Source organism: Marmota marmota, unplaced genomic scaffold, assembly GCF_001458135.2.
Source record: "Marmota marmota marmota unplaced genomic scaffold, marMar, whole genome shotgun sequence".
Taxonomy (NCBI): domain Eukaryota; kingdom Metazoa; phylum Chordata; class Mammalia; order Rodentia; family Sciuridae; genus Marmota; species Marmota marmota.
The window spans coordinates 28,565,573-28,586,240 of NW_026000026.1; the positions used below are offsets into that span (position 1 = coordinate 28,565,573).

Below are 20,668 nucleotides of genomic sequence, written 5' to 3' on the forward strand. Positions count from 1 at the left end.
TGTATTAGAGATGTATTAGGGATGTAATACATTAATCGTATATATGTATTACAATTACAAATCCAGCCTGTGTATAGCCTTTTGTTGTTGCTGTTGTGCTGAGGATTAAATCCAGGGTTTTGTACAAGCTAGACAAGCACTGTGCCACTGGGCCACTTCCCCAGCTCCTTTTCTTTGTTCCTTTCTTCTTCTTTTTTTAATGGTATCTAAGAGAAAAAGGTCTGTTGTTCTTTTTTTTTTTTTTTTTTTTTACCCCCCTAGGTACTAGGGATTGAATTCAGTGCCTTGTATGTGGTAGGCAAGTGCTCTACCACTGAGCTCTATCCCAGTCCTTTTTTCTTTTCTTTCTTTTTCTTTTCTTTTCTTTCTTTCTTTCTTTCTTTTTTTTTTTTTTTGAAACAGGATCTCACTAAATTGCCCAGGCTGGCCTTGAACCTGGGGTCCTTTTCCTCAGCCTTCTGAGTCAGCTAGGATCACACATGTGCACCTCTGCATTTGGCAGAAGTTTGTAATTTTGATGAAGTTCAAATTATTGCATGTATTGATGGTATTATGTGTTTTTTAATTCAAAGTTTTTGTCTGTCTTTGTCAGGCACAATGCTAAAGTGACCACAAGGCCAGCCCCTTGTATAATTTCTATAAGTGTTGGTAGGACCTGTGAATATGACAGAATTTTACTGCAATTTTACCTGACAGAAGAAGTTTCATTGACATAATCTACTAAACAATTGACTTTGATTTAATTGAAAAGAAGATTATGTTGAGGGGTCTGACCTAATCACATAAATCCTTTAAATATAGGTTCAAAGGTCAGAGTTAGAAGAAGTCAAAGAATTTGAAGCATAAGAAGAATTTGACAAAAGGAAGATTTTTCTTTGCTGACTTTGAAGTTTTAAGAGACCACTTGTCAAGGATTGCAGGTGGCTCTAGATGGTAAGAATGGCCCCTGGCTGAAAAGTTGCAAAGACATAGGGACTTTTGTCCCACAACTATAAGGAACTGAATTCTACCACAATCATGTGAACTTAGAAGAGTTTCCCAAATGGTGATATGAACGAAATCTGGCAGACATGTTTAATTAATCCTTATGAGACCCTAAGCAGAGAATACAGCCCTGCTGGGCTTAGAATTCTGACTTCTACACTTAAGGTGATTTGTTATGCAATCATATAAAATTAATACACTATCTCAAGCTTGTGAAGATTTTTTCTTATGCATAAAAAGAAAAAATATATTAAATCTAGGACTTTGTACATGTTAGACAAGCACTGGACCACTGAGCTATTATCTTCAGCCATTATTTTATTTTATTTAGAGGCAGGCTCTCACTGAGTTGCCTAGGCTGGCCTTGAGCTTGTGGTCCTTCTACTTCAGCTTTCTGAGTAGTTGGGATTATAGACATGTGCCATCCTGCCAGGCTATAGATTTTTTAACATTTTTCTGAGTACAAAATCATATTCTCTAGTAAAGATAGTTTTAATACTTCTTTTTCTAGCTTTATATGTCTCTTTCTAAAATTTTTTCTCACCTTTTTTCTGATTTTAGGAGTGGGATTTAATATTTCACCACTAAATATGATGTTGCTTTAAATTTTTCATAAATGGCTTTTTTTTCAGTTCAACAAACTATCTTATAATTCATAATTTGCTAAGAGGAGTTTATTTAGATTATTTGAAATTTAGGGTCAGAGAACACAAAGTGTCCTTGCATTTTGAACTCAGGTATTTATGTTTTAGCCTTAAGTTATTTTCTAGATCAAGACATTTCTTTCTCTGTGTAGCATTTTTAATAAGTTCTTTAGACATATTTTCCAGTTTATTAATTCTTTCTTCAGCTGTGTCTTCTCTAGTGGTTAACTCATCTATGGAGTTTTATATTTTAGGATATATATAATATATTTATTTATTTATATTTATATTTATATTTTAAGTTTTATTTTGAAGTTCCATTTGGTTGTTTTGCAGCAGTTTGAGGTGGAGGTAGAAAGGCACTTAAGTGTAAACTATTGAAAAGAGTGAAGGGAAAAGAAAGTGGGAGAAAGTGATAGCTGGACTGGAGAAGAATTAGGGGTGTAGTTTGTTCAAAAGAGAAGTCTGTTAGTTTGATACAACTTTACGTGCTCAGGGAGTCAGCATTCAAGGAACATAACTGATGCTACCATTCAGTTTTCATAGAATGAAGGAGCTAGATTTTAATTAATTTTTGGAATAATCTTAATATTATAGCCTCTTTGGAATTATATACTTAATGTTCTTTCTGCATTTGGATAGACCACCAGTGTATCTGAAAAGAGAAATGGATCCAGGCAGTGAGAAACATAGCTAACAACTGTTCTTTGCTGACCCAGTCAGTCACTCTGGGGCATTGGTCTCATCTCTGAAAACAGGAGCATTAACTGAATGGGCTGCATGGTCTTTTCTAAAAGCCTTTAATTTAAACTAGTACAACTTCTAATTAAACAAATGAGGAAATGTCTGTGAAGCCCATAGTTGTATTAGTACCTGGCATTTGCTTTTTATGAAGAACATCAGCAGATTGGTTATATTCATTCTTCTGTGAATTTGTGGACATTGTATACAAAGTATACCAATTTAGCTTGCCATTATAACATTTCTGTAGAGAAAAATCTAGTTTAAACTCTTACTTTCATTTTTTTTTAATGTGTAAGTAGAAGATGGTCATTATGGAAAACTTAGTACCGAATTCTAACTTGAATTGGTAATATTTTGTTTTTTTATTGGGAGTTCCTCTCTCCCCAGGGGCAGTATTTGTTTCTCCATCCATGTGCAGGTTCTTTTTTTCTTTAAAAAAAAAATATATATATATGTATAAGTTTTAGGTGAATACAATATCTTTATTTTATTTTTATGTGGTGCTGAGGATTGAACCTCATGCATACCAGGAGAGCACTCTACCACTGAGCCACAACCCCAGCTTCCACGTACACATTATTAATTGATGTGCTAAAGCTGGGCATGGTGGCACATGCCTAATTCCAGCAATCTGGAGGCTGAGGCAGGAGTGCAAGTTTGAAGCCAGCCTCAGCAAATTAGGAGTCCTTAAGCAATTTAACAAGACCCTGTCTCAAAATAAAAAGGGCTGGGGATGTAACTCGGTGGTAAAGTGCCACGGGGTTCAAACCCTAAATCAAAAAAAAAAATAAAGAAAATTATGTGCCAGTAGAGTTCCCTAGAAAAGCACACTGAGGTGGAGGGAAGGAAGCAGGTTTGGGTGCAGAGAAACATCAAACTGTAATTCACACCTTACAAAGTCTCTGCCTGCCCAGATTGCCTGATAGAGAAAGGCCACTGGGCTGGAATGGATGGTTGCTTGTACCACCACATTGCCCAGTCATTGGACATTCTTGAGGACAGGGTGACCTCTGCTAAAAGCTGAGGCAGAAACTAACAGAAGGAAGCTGTCAGCTAACTACATCCATGCAGCTGGACAGCATGTCCTTTCTTGAAGAGGGATTTGTTTGTTGTATCTGTGTCTGCCATGAAATAAAATTTTGTGTCTGTCCTTTTCTCTTTAGCATGTGGATTATTCTGTGGTTATTGTGCATGCATTTTAAAAGTTTATAATATCTCAACATGTATTTGGTTTATATATATACCTTCTGTAGGTTGCTAAATTTTTCATATTAGTAAAAATAACAGTGGTGAGATCTTTATATAAGGCTTTTTACAAGGTATTTAGGATTATTTTATCAGAACAGTTTTAGAAACAAAATAGATCATTCTTAAGACCTTTCATGTTGAAAAGGGTGGTTATATACAGTGTTAGTACAGGATATGAGCATTATGACCTATAGCATTAGGCCCTCAGTAGCCTTGAATTTTATTTTCTTAATCTTGGCTAATTCAAAGCTGAAAATGACATCTGCATTTCTGATCTGTGGTCTCATATGGTGTTTAGTGGGCTTTGAATTGAAGGATGTCTTAACTCAATCCTGCATCCAAAATGATGGGAGAAGTTAATGAATAAATGAGGGCTCTGGAAATCAGATTGATTGGATTCAAATTTCCTGTCTTCCGTTTGCCACTTTGTGACCTTGGGCAAGTCTTGGTATATCAACTTATTCATCTGAATACTGAATACTGGATGTAATAATAATTTATTTCTTGTAGGGCTGTTTTGAGGATTAAAGGAGGTAGAACATATAAAAACACTTAGTATGGGCTATGACCCATTGCATATGCTCAAATATTGGGTTTTATTAGAATATTGGTTATTTTACTGTCTCATTAATTAGGAAAGAACATGTTATTCAAACTTCAAGAAAATAAAAAACCTAAGGATATGGATAATAGATATGTCTTGGATCATTGAGCTAAATAAATTGCAGAGCTCAGACCTGAAAGTGGGTCTTTATTCAGTGCAGAGTTTTTCAGCCTGTTTACATTTGGAGGCTAGAAAATTCATTGTTACAGAGGGCTGCCCTGTAATTTGTAAGATGTTTAGCAGCATAGACCTCTAGATATCAGAGCACAACCCCCTGCCTTCAGTTATCACAATCAAAACTAACTTGAGACATTGCCAGAAGTCCCCTCCTGGGTTGGGGTGGGAGGTGGGGTGGAGTAGCTAATGGTACATGGTACATAAATGATGCTGTAATGACATTGTCCTAAGTTTTGGGAAAAGGGAATGATAATGATGTTCCATCCTATTCCCATGGAAAGGCCTATTCTCATGATATGAACCAAGATGGAGCTTTGTTCTGTGGCTTCTAGAATTTTAAGCACACTTTTGTGGGACATCTTGTAAGAGTTTACACCTTTCCCTGGAATAGTCCATGGTGTCTAATAGGGCTATTTTATATCTCCTTCCCACCTGCTGCCAATACCAGGGATTGAACCCAGAGGCACTTAACCACTGAGCAACATCCTGGGCCCTTTTTAAAATTTTTATTTGGAGACAGGGTCTTGCTAGGTTGCTTAGAGGCCATTTTATATTTCTAAAGTTTTTGTTTGTTTTTCAATTTGGTTGCAGGTAGCACAACTTTAAAAAGGGTATTTATGGAATTCCAATGAGTGGTGATGGATGATGCAGTTCAAATAACTAAGGTAAGAAAAATAAAACCAAAACTGTGGGAAGGCCTTGTCAGACAAGTTAATGTCCTCACAAAAAAAGGCTTAAAACCAGGCTCTTTCCCACTCTGTTTTGTTTTCAAGCTGTAAAAGTAGCTTATTTTTTCATGATTAAAAGCATAATTGTAATCCTTCAAGATGATGTTCTCAATGTGGCCATGTATCAGAATCACGACCTTAAAAAAGAAAAAAAGACCAAAATAAATATCCTGCTGTCCTGCCCTTATTGAACTAAAGCTTCTATGGGTAGATGACAGCTGAACTCCAGGTTTTACTGGGCGTGTCAACCATTACTACAGCTTTGGAGAACTGTTTGGCAATATTCACTAAAGTTAATATAGTAAGATACATGAATGCAGTAACCCAGGAATTCTACTCCCAGGTATTTGCCCTTGAGAAATGAAAACATGTCCACACAAAGATATATAAATATTCACTGCAGCTTTATTTGTAATAGCTGAAAACAATGGAAATAAATGTCCCAAAACATAAGTAGATCATAAATTGTAATGTGTTTATACAATAGAATTCTACTTAGCAATTGAAAGGAGTAAAACTAACAATATATAATGTGTTTGAATCTCATAGACCTAATGTTGAGTGAAAAGAAGTCAGAAACATACAAATACAAATAGATGTAGTTCATTTATCAGGTAAAACTAAACTATAGAAGTCAGGTTAATGGCTCCTCTGGCCAGAGGTTCAGAGTGGAAGGAGATATGTATGAGGGAGCCCCTGCTGCACTGAAAGCATTTTCTATGTTAATGTGTACATTTACATATTTATTTTTTATTTTCTTGTAACAGAATATACTATCATAAAATTTATCATTTTAGGTATTAAATTTTAAGTGTACTATTTACTGGAATTAAGTACATTCACATTGTTGTGAAGCCATTTACCACCATCCATTCATTTCCCTAACTGAAATTCTCTACCCATTAAACTACAACTCCTGATTCCTCGTGTCTTCCAGTCTCTGATAACGACTAGTCTATTTCTTATCCTTATAAGTTTTGACTACTCTGGGTACCTCATATAAAAGTAGTCACAGGGGCTGGAGTTGTGGCTCAGAGGTAGAGTGCTTGCCTAGCATGGGCGAAGCCCTGGGTTCGAGCCTCAGCACCACATAAAAATAAATTAATTAATTAAAGATATTGTATCCAACTACAACAAAAAAGTAAATATTAAAAAACAACAACAACAAACGTAGTCACAGAATATCTGTCCTTTTGTCTGGCTTATACTGCTTACCATATGGCATGCGTGCTCTCTCTCTCTTCACAGAAAAAAAAATTGTACTCTCTCTCTCTTTCATATTGGGGATTGAACTACTGAAATACAACCGGATTCTTTTTTAAATTTAATTTAATTTAATTTTTTTAATTTTGAGACGGGTTTGCCAAGTTGCTGAGGCTGACCTCAAACTTGTAATTTTCCTGCCTTAGCCACTGGGATTACAGGTGTGCACCACTGTATTTGGCAGCATAGTGTTTTTAAGAGTCATCTATGTTGTAGCATCTATAAGAATTTCATTGATTTTTAAGGTTGAATATTTTTATATTGCTTATATCACATTTTCTTTATCTGTTCATCTATTGATGGACATTTGGGTTGCTTCCACCTTTTGGCTCTTGTGACTAATGCTTTTCTGAACATGGGTGTACAAACATCTGTGCAAGTCTCCATTTCAGTCCTTCTGAATATATATTTAGAAATGGAATTGCTGGATCATATGGCAATTCTCTGATCCAGCAGTTTTGGGAGGGATCACTGTGCTGTTTTCCACAGTGCCTTAGCATTTTATATTCTTCTCAGTATTATTACTTTTTAATGGCCTTTGTAATGCTAGATTATGTGTTTATGCTGTTTTGTTTTTTTTTTTTTTTTGGTGTGTGTGTGTGTGTGTAAACCTTTTTGAAAAATTAGCTTAACAGTTTTGCCTCTTTAGTATGGAAGATGGTGATTTAACTTTTGACAGTTTTGTCCATTATGAAAGATGAGGATTTACCTCACATTATCCATCCATTTGATTTTGCATAATTTTTAGTTCTTCTGCTGTTTATTAGTACCTTTCACGTACACGTTTCCACTTACTTACCCTGTTAAAATTGTTAACCTCTTCATCCTGTCCTCTGAACACAGACAAACCTTTCATGGTCTGTCCGTAAGTTCTCTCAAAATTGAAAGCTGTTAAGCGGTATTCACATTGTAGTTAGCCAATATTGTGAGGCCAAGCAGTGTTTTCTGGGTTTATATTTCTTTGTTTGTAGGTTTAATATTTGAACCCTTGGCTACTGAAAGGAGAAAATTAAAAAGTGAATTCTCTTTTTGAAACTGTCAGTTGCTTTTAGTCATACTATATATTTCATATTTGACTATAACTTTCTTATACAATTTTTACCCCTGGAGTTTCTAATTTTCTTTTGTTTTTGTCTGTTTGTCTATTAGGATCTTACTTTCCCCCAAGTTCACGATCATACAACCTAGTCTTTTAAGACTTGTCCACACCATCCACTGTAGCTCAAGTGTGGTCTAGTCATATACTGAGTTCTAGGCCAATCTGGACTTTTTTTTTAGGCTGTCTACATGTAGTTCAGCCCATAAGAGGGACCAAATTATGAAAGGCTTCCTTTTCAGGCCAAATATTTTGAAATATATAATTTATTTAATGTGGAAACCATGAGCAGGGTGAATGTGACACTTTAGGTAGACTCCTGGGAGTGGGATTGGAGGGATGTTAGTTGAATTGGAACTCAGAAGAAGGCCGGACTAGTTCAGTGCTATAGAAAATACAGACTCTGAAGTCCCCATCTAAGAAACCTGAAACCATAATCTTCAGACTGGAGACCCAAGACTCTAACTGAAGCTTTTTTCTCTCCTCCCCTGTTTGGATAACACTGGGTGTGAGTTACATTTTCAGTTTTTATGTGTGTGTATATGGGGTGGGGGGGGAGGTACCAGGGATTGAACAGAGGAACACTTGACCGCCAAGCCACATCCCCAGCCCTGTTTTATATTTTATTTAGATACAGTGTCTCACTGAGTTGCTTAACACCTCCCCTTTGCTGAGGCTGGCTTTGAACTCAGAATCCTCCTGCTTCAGCCTCCTGAGCCCCTGGGATTACACTATGCCCAGCCAGCATTTTCAGTTTTTTGAAGAAACTTCACACTGTTTTCCATAAGGCTGTACTAATTTACAACACTACCTATTTATGCTTTATTGGTAAAAGTTCATCATTAAACATGTTTTGCTAATATTTCCTTCCAGTCTGTGTCATGTCTTTTCATTCTCTTAAAATCTTTTTTGCATACCTGATTTTTAAAAGTGATAAAAGTTTAATTTGTAAATTTATGAGTTTATGTGGGTCTTGGTTTATTGTGATGTCTAAAAACTGTCTAACCCTGGGTCACAAAGATTTTTCCTTATGTTTTCTCAAAGCTTTTTAAAATTTTATATATTGTTTACAAATGTATAATTCTGTTTTATATTTAGGTCAATTTGAGTTAATTCTTATACAATTTATAAGACTTTTGTTAAGATTCTTACTTTGTCTATGGAAGTCTACTTATTCCAGCTCCATTTATTGAAAAGACCACCCATAGCCCTATTTTGCATTTTATTTAGAGACAGGGTCTCACTGAGTTGCCTATCACCTTGCTTTTCCTTAGGCTGACTTTAAACTCGTGATCCTATTCTCCTGCCTCAACCTTCCAAGCCGCTGGGATTTCAGGTGTGCACCACCATGTCTGGCCCCAACTTTGCTACTTTTTAGTATCATTTTAGCTATTCTAATCCCTTTGTTTTTCCATATAAATTTTAGAATTAATTTGTATCTGAATAAACATCAATTGTATTTTAAATCTAAACATCATCCTGGGGAGAACTGATATCTATAGATAGTTAAAATGTGAACATAATATATCCTTCTACTTACTTAGGTCTAATTTTATTTGTTACCATGTTTTATTATATTTATACCTATGTATTTCCTATTTTGGGGAGTGATTATAAATGATATTGTTTTTGATTGGTCATTGCTAGAACATGAAAATACTTGTAATCTGTAGAAACTTTATTCCCTTATCTTGCCATATTGTACTGGTGAGGACTTCTGGTACTCTATCAAATAGGAGTGGTGAAAATGAACATCCTGGTCATGTTCACAATTTTAAGGGTAAAATATTCAGATTTGTGGGGTTTTTGTAGATGCCTTTTGTCAGGTAGAAGATTTATTTTTTCTTCTATTTCTACTTTACTGAGGATTTTGGGATTTTATAATACTTTATTTTTGTGAATGGATGTTTGTACCAAATGCCTTTCTTTTTTTTTTTAAGGGCAGCCAGGCTTTTTATTTATTTATTTTTATGTGTTGCTGAGGATCAAACCCAGGGCCTCGCACATGCCAGGCAAGCGCTCTACAACTGAGCCACAACCCCAGCCCCAATGTACCAAATGCCTTTTTGCATAGATTGATATGATTATATGGGGCTTTTTCTTTATTTGTTTGTATTGATTTTTTTAAAAGAGATTTTTTTTAACCTTTATTTTGTTTATTTGTTTTTATGTGGTGCTGAGGATTGAACCCAGGGCCTTGCAAGTGCTAGGTGAGCGCTCTACCGCTGAGCCACAACCTCAGCCCCTTGATTTTTTTTTTTTTTTTTTAAATTGAATCAGTTTTGCATTCTTGAGATAAATCCCACTTGGCATGCTGTGTTGTCTTTTTACCTATTCTAGTATTTCCTTTGGTAATGTGCTGAGGATTTTTGTGTCTGTTTCAAGAGGGAAATTGGTCTGTAGTTTACTGTTTGGTTTTGTTATCAGAATAAACTGTTTTTTAAAAAATAATAATTGGGAAATGTTCCCTTCTGTTTTTTGGAAGAGATTATGTAGAGTTGGGTAGAATTTGCCAGTAAAGCCATCTGGGCCTGATGACTTATTTTACAGGAGTTGAAGCATTTCTTTTAAAACTCATAGGAATTTTGGATTTTAGAAGTTGTGATTTTCAAAGAATTAGTCTATTTTGTTTAAGTTGTTGGATTTCTGTATGAGAGGTTTCTGTTTTTGTTGTTGTTTTTTAGAGTGCTGGAGATTGGACCAGGGATGCTCTACCACTGATCTATTCCTTCCTTCCTTCCTCCCTCCCTTATTTATTTTTTAGTTGTAGTTGCACCCAATACCTTTATTTATATGTGGTGCTAAGGATCGAACCCAGGGCCTTGCACATGCTAGNCTCCTCCTCCTCCTCCTCTTTGAGAGAGAGAGATAATTTTTTTTAATATTTATTTTTTAGTTTTCGGTGGACACAACATCTTTATTTTTATGTGGTGCTGAGGATCGAACCCAGCGCCCCACGCATGCCAGGCGAGTGTGTTACTGCTTGAGCCACATCCCCAGCCCACCTCTTCTTCTTTTAATGCCTGTGATATTAATACTGAAATACATCTTTTTCTTTCTTTCTTTCTTTTTTTTTTTTTTTGGTTTTTTGTTTTGCAATACTAGGAATCGAACACAATGCCTTGTGCATGCAAGACAGATGCCTCATCACTAAGCAATAGCCCAGCCCTGAAATGTCTTCTTTTCAAATTACAAAGATTTATTTTATGAGCCAGTATGTTGTCTATGTTTGGTACATGTTCCATGAGCACTTGAAAAGAACGTATAGCCTGCTGTGGGTTAGATCTTATTGGTTGATGGTGTTCATTTGTCCTGTATCCTTACAGATTTTCTGTCTAGTGGTTCTGTCCATTACTAAAAAAAGAGTTATTGAACTCCCAATCACAATTGTTGGTTTGTTTCTTTTTTTAATTCTGTCAGGTTTTGCTTCACATGTTTTGTAACTCTGTACTTTCATGCATACAAATTTGGAATTTTTAAGTCTTCTTAGTGAATTGACCCCCCCCTTTTTTTTTTTAAAGAGAGAGAGGGAGAGAATTTTTTAATATATATTTTGTAGTTTTCGGGGGACACAACATCTTTGTTTGTATGTGGTGCTGAGGATCGAACCCGGGCCGCACACACGCCAGGCGAGCGCACTACCGCTTGAGCCACATCCCCAGCCCCTAATTGACCCTTTTATCATTATGTATTGTTTCTTTGTCCTTGATAATATTCCTTGCTCTGAAGAATGTCACATAATAATATAACTATGTCAGCTCATCTTAGATTAGTGTTTGAATGCTATATCTTCATCCATTTTTTGAAAATTAATAGACTTTTAAAAAAGCAGTTTTAGGTGTATGGAAAAATTGAAAAGTACAGAGAGTTCCCATATATAACCTCACTTCTGTTCCATATCCCTACATCCCCTCTTTGCATTTGTGTAGTAGATTTTTTTGGGGGAGGGTGGGTACAGGGGATTGAACCCAGAGAGGTTCAACCACTGAGCAACATTCCCAGCCCTTTTTTATTTTTTATTCTGAGACAGGGTCACACTAAATTGCTTGGGGCCTCACTAAGTTGCTGAGGCTGGCTTTGAACTTATGATTCTCCTGCCTCAGTCTCCTGTGCCACTGCACTCAGCTCATGTGGTAGGTTTTTTTTTTTTTTTCCATTAGTCATCCAGTGTTGATAGATGATTACTAACTAAAGGCCACAGTTTATGTCAGATTTTATTATTTTTGTTCTACATTCTACCAGTTTGGACTAGTGTATAATTACATATACCCACCATTGTAGTATCTTACAGAATAATTTCACTGCAGTAAAAGTCCCCTATTTTCCATCTAGTCACCCCTGCCATTCCTTTCTCTGAAGGAGGATTTAGTACACAGATTTTAAAAGTTCATTTCTCTAGCTCCCTCCTCACCATAATTCTCTCTTGAGTATGGTTGTGCTGGAGTTGGTTCTCTCTTGTTTTTCTAGCTTTGAGGTGGAAGACAGCTCCATCCATGTTCTCCACAGATGCTACATGATTGCAACAATTCTGCCCCACAGTGCCTGATGGTGGTGTGGTGGTGGGGAGCCTCTTTTTTTTCCTGTGTGTCTGAAATAGGGCAAGAATGGTCAAAATGGTTTTGCCCGTCTGTGCTGCCCCTTTCTTAGTCTTTTGTCTAGAGAAAAAACAGACTTTTCTTGCCACTTTCTTTTTTGTGCTTATTCACGTTTTCAGGTGTGGACTTTTTGAAAGTTGAAGCTAGGACGTATTAGAAGTCAAATGAAATAAAACAAGAGATAGGGAACTTCTTGTTTCATTGGTCTTTGTGTCCTGTGGCTCCTAGCCAGTCCTTTCTTTTTTCTACCTTTCATAATCCTTGAGTTGTTTCATAAATTTTATTCATGGTTTTTGGTTGTATATGGGAGTAATAGAATATTCTTAATCCATCTTTCCCGAATGGTAAAGCCTCTTTGCAGTTTTAAATTATGAAGTTTATACTCAGTTTCATTAGTTGTTTTTTTTTTTTTTAACCTATATGCTTTTTCCCTGAGAGCTTTCCTTCACAAACCTGTTTCGTTTCCTCTGTTCCCTTACTCATTGAATGGCGCCTTCTTGTTAAACCAGAAACCCAGAAAGAGTAGCATCTCACACCTACCTCTTCTACCACATGAGCAAGTCCACTATCAAGTTCTTGCAGCTTATCTCATAAATATCTTCCTACTTGTATCCACCTAATCATCTAGTAGTGCTGCCCACATTGCTACTCTGCCCTCTCTACTTAGCTAAAGTGTTCATTCCAAAATACAGGGATTTACATTCTTCAAAGGCTTCTTAATCCTTGGAAAAGAAGAAAAATTCTTGTGTGGTCCTGCTCTGTATACATCTCCAGCCTCGCCTGGCACCATGTTCCTGTTCACTCTTTGTGCTCCAGACACAATGACTTCTTTCAGTGGCTTCTACCCTCTCTGTGGCCCCTGACTAAAAAGAAGTTCCCTGACTACCTGACTCCTGTTCATCTTCTACATCTTAGCTCAAGGGTTGGTGCCTAAGGGAGGCCTTGGCTGAGCTCCCTGACTAGGTTAAAAAAAAAAAAAATTGTTACATAGGCTCTTAGAGTCCTGTAATTCTCTTTCCTTGTCACATTTGTGAGGTAATTTGTTTAATGCTAGTAGGATGTAAGTTACATGAAGTTAGGGATTCAGTTAGATTTATTATTTCATTTCTAGTACCAAGAACAGGGCTTAGTACATAGAAAATGCTCAGTAAATGTATCCCCCCCATGAATGAATTTTACACAAAAAAAAATCAAGAATTTTTATAATATTTGTTAGGGTAATCGTGTAGTGTTTTTTTTTTTTTTTTTGAAGTGGTACTGTCAGTTGAACCCAGAGGTGCTTTACCACTGAGCTATATCCCCAATCCTTTCTTTTGGAAAAAGGGTCTCACTAAGTTGCCAAGGATGGCTTGAACTTGCAATCCTCTTGCCTCAGCCTGGCATATTTTGAATTGTTTTTGTGAGACTCTTTATTAATATTTTCCTATTAATAGACTGTGGTTAAATTTCTGAAGTTTACCTTACTTGGTCATTTTGTAGTATGATTATAACATGCTGCATTTTCTTTGCTGGAGATTTTAAAATTAGTTTTTTTTGGTTGTTGTTGTTACGCCTTGTCAGATTTTGACATCAGTCATAGTAGTGTCTTCATGGATGATTTTATTAAACTATCTTTATTTTTTATCATTTCTATATTTTTATGTTTTAAAATATCTCCTGTAAACAGCACGTAGTTGAGTTTTTGTTAGTTTATTTAATTAATACAGTTGAATATAAATCTGTGATCTTACTCTTGGCTTTTTATTTGCCCCATTTTTTTTTTCTATGTTCTTTTTTCTTTTTTGATTTGATAGACTTTTTTGCTATTGTTATTTTCCCTCCTCTTATCTTGGAAATAGATACTGTTCTTTTCAGATTGCTCTCTTCTTTTAGTATTTATCACATTAATGCAATTTTTTCCTAAAATTTAAAAAAACATTTTTTTAGTTGTTGATGGACCTTTATTTTATTTATTTATATGTGGTGCTGAGAATCAAACCAAGTGCCCACACATGCTAGGCAAACTCTCTACCACTAAGACACAACCCTAGCCCTATAATTGTTTTTTTAATGCATTGGTTCATCTTAGACAGTACAAAGATCTTGGTATACTTCGATTTATTTTATCCCTTCCTTGTGTAATCTATTTTTATTTTGTATTTTAATCATATATGTTGTAACCCTCATAAGACATTATTGTTTATATAGATCATTTAGATCTATTCACATATTAACACTTTTATTTTTCACTCCTTTTAATCTTTTAAACAGATGGAAAATAATCTCATGAAAACATCCTTTAGTAATGTCTTAGGGTAGTTTTGCTGGTAATGAATTTTGTTGAGATTTCCTGGTCCAGGGTTTTTTATTTCACTGTTATATTCTCAGGAGATATTTTTGCTGGGTATAGGTTGACAGTTTCTTTCCTGACCTTTGAAAGTAATCATTCCATTGCCTCTGACTTCTGTCTGTATTTGTTAGGATTCATCAGAGAACAGAATGAAAAGAATGTGTGTGTGTGTGTGTGTGTGTGTGTGTCTGTATGTTTGTGTGTGTGTGTGTATACATACATACTATTTACAATTATATACCATATTACTAATTATGTGAAATATTAGTCATTGTATATTACATTAAATATATACTATACATATTTACAGATGCTCCTTGATTTAGAATAGGCATACATCCCCAAAATTGAAAATATTGTAAGTCAAAAATGCATTCACTGTACCTAACCTATCAAATATCATAGTTTAGCGTAGATGTATACCTTAAATGTGCTCAGAATATATACATTAACCTATGGTTGGGCAAAATCATGTTACGCAAAGCCTTTTTCAGTGGTGAAGGTAATTGAATCCAGGGTTGCCCTACCATTGAGCTACATTTCCAATCCCTTTTTTATGTTGAGGCAGGGTCTTACTAAGTAAGCTTCTCAGGCCGACCTTGACCTTGCAGTTGAATAGCTGGTATTACAGGTGAGTACCTTTGCACCCAGCACAAAGCCTAATTTTTAATAAAGTATTGCATATCTTACAAAATCTATTCAATCTGTAATGAAAGAGAAAAACAATGATTATATGCTTTCTCAGCATCCAGCATTGAAAAGTTAAAAAAAAAATCATAAGTCAAACCATTATAACTTGGGAACCATCTGTGTATATTTATATATGTAGATTTATTTTAAGGAATTGACTTGATCTGGGAGGTCTGCAGATAGGAAGGAGTTGCAGCATGAGTCCAAGAGTACTCTGCTGGAAAATTCCCTCTTGCTTGGGGTAGGTTAGCCTTTTCTTCTATTCAGATGTTCAGCTGATTAGAGGACATTCAACTGCACTCAAAGTCCATCCATTTAAATGTAAACCTGATTCAAAAACACCCCCACAGAAACATCTAAGACAGTTTTTAACCAGTTAATTCAGTCACTGTAGCCTAGCCAAATTGATATAAAATTAACCATCACAAGTCCATCTGTTGTCAACTTGGCACCAGTACCCCTTTCTTTAAATTATATTTAATCTTAGGTGTGGTGATGCATGCCTGTAATCCCAGTGACTCGAGGCCAAGCAATTTAGTGAGACTCTCTTTCAAAATAAAAAGTAAGAAGAACTGGTGATGTAGCTCAGTAGTAGAGGGCCCTGGGTTCAATCTCCAGTACCAAAACCAAGAAGCAACATAAATTGCTTATACCTTTTTTTTTGTTGTTGTTACCAGAGATTGAACATAGGAGCACTTAACTACTGAGCCACATCCCCAGTCCTTTTTTCAATTTTTTAAAATTTTGAGACAGAGTCTCACTAGGTTGCTCATAGTCTTGCTAAATTGCTGAGGCTGCTTTGAACGTGCAATTCTTCTGCCTCAGCCTCCTGGAGCCACTGGGATTTCAGGCATGAGCCATCGTACTCAGCATAAATTATACTTAATTTCTAACTAAAGACAATTAAAAGGTCCTATTTCTACCTCATGTTATAGAGCTGTCTTACATACAACTGTAAACCACTCTCTTTCCTCAGAAGCAGATGCAAAGTTCTTGGATGATATTTATCTTTTCTTTGGTATTCTGCAACTTAAACACTATAATGTGAAGTTAGGAATGCTTAAATATTATGATTAACTGTTAATCTGATCATATTCCATGAAGAAAAGATCTCTATCCATTTTCTGCTGCATAACAAAACATCCCCAAATGTACTAGTTTAAAGTAAACCATCTAAATGCCTCACAGTTCTGTGAATAGCACTCTGTGCTGGGTTATCTGTTTGGTTCTTCTGCTGATCTTGATTGGAGTCATTTTTGTTGCTGTAGTTAGTTATTGGTTCATCTGGGACTGAGATTGTCTTGAGCACATGTGTGGCTGTTGGAGTGGGCTGTCCATTTAAGGAGGTAAGCTGAGGCTCCCTCCTCACATTATGACACTAGCATTTCCACAGCTGCAAAATTTCATGGCGTCAACATGGAAATCACATCATCACCTCTGCATTTTATTGGTTTAAGCAAGTTATGGAGCCAGCTCTAATTATAGGAATGGGAAAATAAACTTCAACTCTCTATAGGAAAAGTGGCAGTGTCTCACTGTGAAAGGTATGTGGACAGGGATGGGAGTTTTTGTATCCATCTTTGCTAACAATCTACCACTATGTAGCATGTATGTATGTAAGTATTGGTACCAGGGATTGAGTCCAGGAGCACTTAACCACTGAGCCACATCTCCATCCCTTTTTCATATTTTATTAGAGACAGAATCTCACTGGATTGCTTAGGACCTCACTACATTGCTGAGGCTGGCTTTGAACCCACGATCCTTCTGCCTTAGCTTCCTGAGCTGCTGGGATTACAGGTGTGCGCAACCACGTCTGACCCACTATGTCTTTTTTTCCCCTCTGGCTGCCTTAAGATTTTTTTTCCTTAATAGTTCTTCTGGTTTTCAAAAGTCTTGACTGAGGTGTATCTAGACACAGGGACGCTGGTTTCCTTTTTATTTATCTGCTTGAGGGTCTTAGGACTTCTTAAATCTGTGGTTTGGTGTCTTTTGTTGGATTTGGAGAATTTTCTGCCCTGGTCTCTAAATATTTCTTCTGTTCCATTTCTTTCTTCCCTTCTATCTAAGGCTCAAATTACATGTAAGTTTAGATTATCTCACTGTATCTTCTCTACCTTTTATCCTATTTCCTTATTTCTTATCCTTTGGTGTGTCATTCTAGATACTTCTTTCTGATTTATCTTTCATTTCATTAATTCTCTCTTAAGCTGTATTTTATTGTTCTTAAATCCATCTAATGAAATCTTTGTTTCAGTTATTGTATTTTTTTTTTCAATTCTTGAGTTTCTATTTGACCCTTATTTTAGGTCTACTATTAACATTCTTTTTAATAGCACTAATTCTTGGCTGAAATTCTTTGTTAGACTGTTCTTGTCTGCTTTCTACTGATGCTCATGTTGTCTTTTGATGAATTAATACACTGTGTTTTAAAAATTGTTTGTAGAAATAGTTGAGATTTAGGATACTATCTTTTTGTAGAAAGGATTTACATTTTTTCTAGTCTTTCCTAGGTGCCTTAAATCATTTTAATGCAGTTTCAGAGGTTGCAGTATCACAATCACTATAGGGCTGGTCAACTTCAGTCTACTGCCTATTACACCTATTTTGTGTGAAACGCTTTGCTAGATGCTGTGTAAGTCCTGTGAGCAAAACAGACCTGGTCTTTGGTCTACATGAATTAAAGGCATGATTATGATTGACAGGTAAATATATATACAATTAATATGTTAAGTTCTGTGAAAGCAGTGAATACTTTACACAATAGGCTGCTGTGATAGTATTTGGAGTAGAAAGGGCACGAGAATGGTTGTATTATAACTAACTGGGGCAAGTTCTGTTTAAGATGTAACCTGGCTGATGAGAAAGAACTAGGAATAGAAACTGCTAGTCAGAAACTGTTGCCATAGTGAAAACTAGATAACAACCAAAAAAGTATATGAGAGATAAAAGGGAAGAGGACAGTGGGGAAGGGAATGTAAGATTGACTTAGAATTATAATAATGAACTCTGGGACATTACCTAGCTGCCATTTTTCTCCTATTTCCCTTCAGAAAAATTGGTGAATTAAGTATTGATGAATCTGGACTCTGGATTTAGCTTTGTGATCTAGGCCTAGTTACCTAATTTCTTTTCGTTCAAAACAAAGCAAAAGAAGGGAAGAAGATGGCAAACATGAATGTGAGATAGAAAATATGGAAGGAAGCACATGAAGACTGACAAATTCGTGTTGCTCACAAGTGTTTGCAGTTTGATATTTGTAGTAGGCATTCTAAAAGTATACCTGTTAATTTAGCAGAATGAGAACAGATTAGATAATTTTTTTTATCACTAAAGAAAAGATAAGAATTTTCCATCATTTCTCTATTTAAAGGAAAGAGTAAATGAATGAAAATGAAGAAAAGTTACATTGATTTTTTTTTTTTTTGTTTTCAGAATGAAAAGAGTTGTTGACTAACTTGAAATGTTTTGGGCAACTTGAGTAAGAGGTGAGAAAATGTCTCAAGGGCAGGAGCTATTTTATTCTTTGCCTCCACACAGGGCACAAGACAAGGAATGTAATTAACAAATCACTGAGTGTTTCTCTGCTTTAAGGGAACTTGGACTATCATTACCTTACAAGTAGTTTACCATCCATTTGTTTTATATTCATTCCATAAAGAGATTAAGAAACTATTTCTTCTGATGATATTACTAGCCCAAACTTCTGATCTGGCCCATGGATTATATAATTGAAATGTCCTCAAAACCCAGCAATCAGAGAACTTGTTACTCTGAGGTAAACAAGCGTACCTCTCAGAGCCTTCTGAGTCTTTTCTGCCTTTAGTTAAGGACCCTAGGACTTGAGGTGATATTTAGGAGGGAAAGATTGCAACTTGGTAGTTATACTTCTTGTATCTTAATTCTCCAATTATTATGTAGGGTTTTCTTTTTCTAGAAAGAGACTAATCTGGAATGAGAATGAATTCTCATCAGTAAAAGCAAAGCTTTAAGTAGGTCATCTGACTTTGCTTTTGTGCTTCACATTCACCCTAGTTATAAAAGAGCCTTTCATGAGTATTCTAGGCTTTCATCACTGCCAGACTCTCCACAGGCATTGTGAAAGAATTAAGCTACCCACCCTCCCCCATGCTGGTCTCATGGACTCTTTCATAGACTGTACACTAGACTATGTTTAGCTCAGCAGGATCTTTTTGCAAACACTGAATCCATGAACAGTTTTCCTTCTAAATTAGAGATTCAGTATTGATTAGTATTACAGCCACAGAAGTTAGTGTCTGCCAGTATCTAATAGGTATGGTGACTTGCAACCTTATTTTGGCCAGATTATGAGGCCAAAGTTTAAGTAGTGTTTATATTAAAGTGACTTATATCTGAAATTTATCTATAAATTTCTGTCACTTCAGTTGGATAGGATGTTTATAAATGCTTCAAATAATCTAGTTAATGTACGCATAATTAAAAATTTTAAAGAAGCTGGTTAACATTGAAATAAATTTTTCAAGTTTTGACCACAGGAGTGGAAGAAAAGGAAACTTGGGATTTTGAAGGAATACTTAGCAACTTGCTTTTAGCAAGGGATAGTTAGGGGTAATAAAGGGTTTACATTTACTGGCATTTGCATTCTGTTAAGATCCATACCTCTCAAGAAAATTACAACTATATGGGGCTAGTCATAAGTTTGATTTTTGAAGGACTACAGCCCATCAGTTATAATGGGTTCCATTCAATTTTGGTGAAATGAGTCTTGGGTCTGCCAGTATCCTGCTGCAGTTGTTCCCACTGTAAAATATTCTCCAACATCTTTTGGGGTGTTAGTCTCTTAAATCCTTTATTTTATCATTATTGCTGTCTACCTTCTTATCAATATACTGTGCTTCGTGATTCAGCAGTTCAGCCGTTCTTTTGCCAGTACTCAACCCCTTTGCTTATAGTTTTATTACATGTATCCAGCAAAACCTTGATTCTGTGTGTTCTCCAAATTGTTAGTGTATAGAGCAGTTTTCTAGAGAAGAAGTCTAGAAAAATGGGTCTTACCTCATCTGGGCTGCCCAAAGTCAGCACCTCCTATTATTTTCTGCAGCATTATTACTATACTAATCACTTACAAAAACTTTATCCTACTGTCTTCACCTGGCTCTCTGCTTTGACCTGCTACATACATCACATAGAAATCTTAAAAAGATGGGCCCCGCGTGTGGCGCACACCTGTAAAAACCCAGGGACTTGGGAGATAGAGGCAGGAGGATCACAAGTTTGAGGTCAGCCTCAGCAACTAAGTGAGGCCTCAAGCAACCTAATGACACCCTGTCTCAAATTTTTAAAAAATACATAAATATAAATAAAAAGGACTGGGGATGTGGTGGCCCAGTGGTAAATCCCCTCTGGGTTTAATTCCAAGTATCAAAAAAATTCACTTGCTCTGAGGTGCCTTTTAAATGCAAACCAACCAATCCGGAGCCCACTGATCACCCTCAGTTATCAGGCTCCCAAGGGACTCTCACACTGTGGACCACTCTGTGCCTACCCTGTTTACTTCATCACTAGGTAACAGAAAACTAGGGAC

At 36.0% G+C, this 20,668-nt stretch overlaps 1 protein-coding gene across 4 annotated transcripts in view; it reads left to right on the top strand.

The window, feature by feature from the left end:
• Positions 1–20,668, top strand: part of Ptpra (protein tyrosine phosphatase receptor type A) — a 122,849-nt gene that overhangs the window by 33,321 nt on the left and 68,860 nt on the right. For 2 of the 4 annotated variants that reach the window (XM_015482281.2, XM_048811212.1), the window contains 2 exons: positions 802–933; positions 4,993–5,066. The exons of 1 other annotated variant lie outside the window; for it this stretch is intronic. In XM_015482281.2, coding sequence (XP_015337767.1) covers positions 5,040–5,066 — 27 coding nt within the window. In that variant the 5' untranslated portion in view covers positions 802–933; positions 4,993–5,039. Of the gene's footprint in view, positions 1–801; positions 934–4,992; positions 5,067–20,668 lie in introns of those variants that run through there. One more of the 4 variants, XM_015482273.2, reaches the window with a different exon arrangement.